Source organism: Dryobates pubescens, chromosome 22 (assembly GCF_014839835.1).
Source record: "Dryobates pubescens isolate bDryPub1 chromosome 22, bDryPub1.pri, whole genome shotgun sequence".
NCBI classification, from domain to species: domain Eukaryota; kingdom Metazoa; phylum Chordata; class Aves; order Piciformes; family Picidae; genus Dryobates; species Dryobates pubescens.
Window position 1 is genome coordinate 14,077,068 of NC_071633.1, and position 1,680 is coordinate 14,078,747.

The window sequence follows — 1,680 nt, forward strand, 5'->3', positions numbered from 1 at the left end:
TTCCGACCTGGGAGAGGACTGGAGGGATGGGAGCCTGTCCTGGGCACAAGGCTTGAGTTCTTCATAGGGCAGCCTCAGGCTGACATGGGGCAGTGGGGGAAGATGGTGAATGCTGGAAGCACCAAACTTCTCATTTCCTTCTCCTTCCTCATCTCTCCTAGGGGGCCGCAGGGTCATTTGTAGTGGAGGAGAACATCACAGCAGACCTCTCACTGAGGAACATGGCTGCTGGATCTGCAGATTGGGAAGACATTGACCCTGATGAGTGTAGCAGACCAAATTATGCCTACTACATAATTTTAGGTGTCTTCTCCTGTATCTGCTTGTGTGGACTTGTGGGCAATGCAGCGGTCCTGTGGCTGCTGGGCTTCCGCATGAAGCGGAATCCCTTCACCGTCTATGTCCTGAACCTGGCCGTCGCTGACTTCTCTCTGCTCCTGATCCTTCTTCTTTTTTCTACAATATTTATGATTTCACCTGTATATTGCAATTTTAGTGATAATCTTTTCCTGAGCCTATTTATCTTTTCAGGGGTGTTCCTGTTTTGCTATTTTGCTGGCATGTATCTGCTGACAGCCATGAGCGTGGAGCGCTGCCTGGCTGCTTTGTTCCCACTTTGGTACCGGTGCCACCGTCCCAAGCATTTGTCAGGTATCCTGTGTGGGATGATCTGGACTCTCGCTGCACTTTCTGTTCTGTTGATCATTCTGACTTGGATTTTTACTGAAAGCTATTATATAGTATTCACTGTTTTGAACATTGTGAATTTTGTTCTGTTCTCTTTCATCCCATTCCTTTCCAACCTGGCCCTGTTCATCAAACTCCGATGTGGCTCCCAGAGACGACACCCAGGCAAACTCTATGTTGCTGTCCTGCTCAGTGTCCTCTTCCTGTTCGTCTTTGGACTTCCTTTCACTGTGTCAAATTTCCTTCTTTACTTTGCAGCAGATTTTTTTTTCATTTCTTGCCTGCTGTTGTCACTGAACAGCTCCGTCAATCCTCTCCTTTACTTCCTGCTGGGCAGCTGCCGGCAGTGCCGCTTCCAATGCTCCCTCAAAGTCGCCTTCCAAAGACTGTTTGAAGAGGAAACCACAAATGAGGAGAGGAGCCAGGTGCCTGGGGATGCTGTTATGGAGACCAGTGTCTGAGACCTGCCTGTTCAGGAGGCCTGGAGAGGTGGAGCTGTGCCTGTGCTGTGTTCCCATCTCTGAAATGCTTGTCCCTGCCCTGGCCCCAGCCAATAAACTCTGTGTCCTGTGGCTCAGCAGATGAGTTGTGTGGTGCTGTGGAGCTCTCTTGTCTGGGTATTGGCAAGCACAGAAGGCCCTGGGGGAGCTTTGCCCATCTCACTTTGCTGTGAGTGTGGTGAATCATTTTCTGAGTTTGCCCTGAGAGTTGGCAGATGCTCCATCCCTGGAAGCCTTCCAGGTCAGGTTGTCTGTACCCCTGCTCTAGTTGAAACTGTCCCTGATGACAGCAGGGAGTTGGAGTAGATGACCTTGAAGGTCCCTTCTTAGCCAAACCACTCTATGACACTATGATGTCTGTTCTTCAAGCAAGGCAGGGCTGTGCAAGGATTGCCAACACAGGCAAGCCATGGGGATCATGCTGGTATCTTGCCAGCAACCTGGCTCCTGTGAAGAAGTGAAAGGCTGATCAAGCAGCAGAGCCAATTGCTGC

General features: G+C 50.3%; 1 protein-coding gene across 1 annotated transcript; it reads left to right on the forward strand.

The window, feature by feature from the left end:
- Nucleotides 1-221: 221 nt before the first annotated feature.
- LOC128898377 (proto-oncogene Mas-like) lies at nucleotides 222-1,148 on the forward strand. The gene has a single exon (XM_054172030.1). It carries the CDS (start codon nucleotides 222-224, stop codon nucleotides 1,146-1,148), a length of 927 nt encoding a protein of 308 aa, XP_054028005.1.
- The last annotated feature ends 532 nt before the right edge of the window (nucleotides 1,149-1,680 follow it).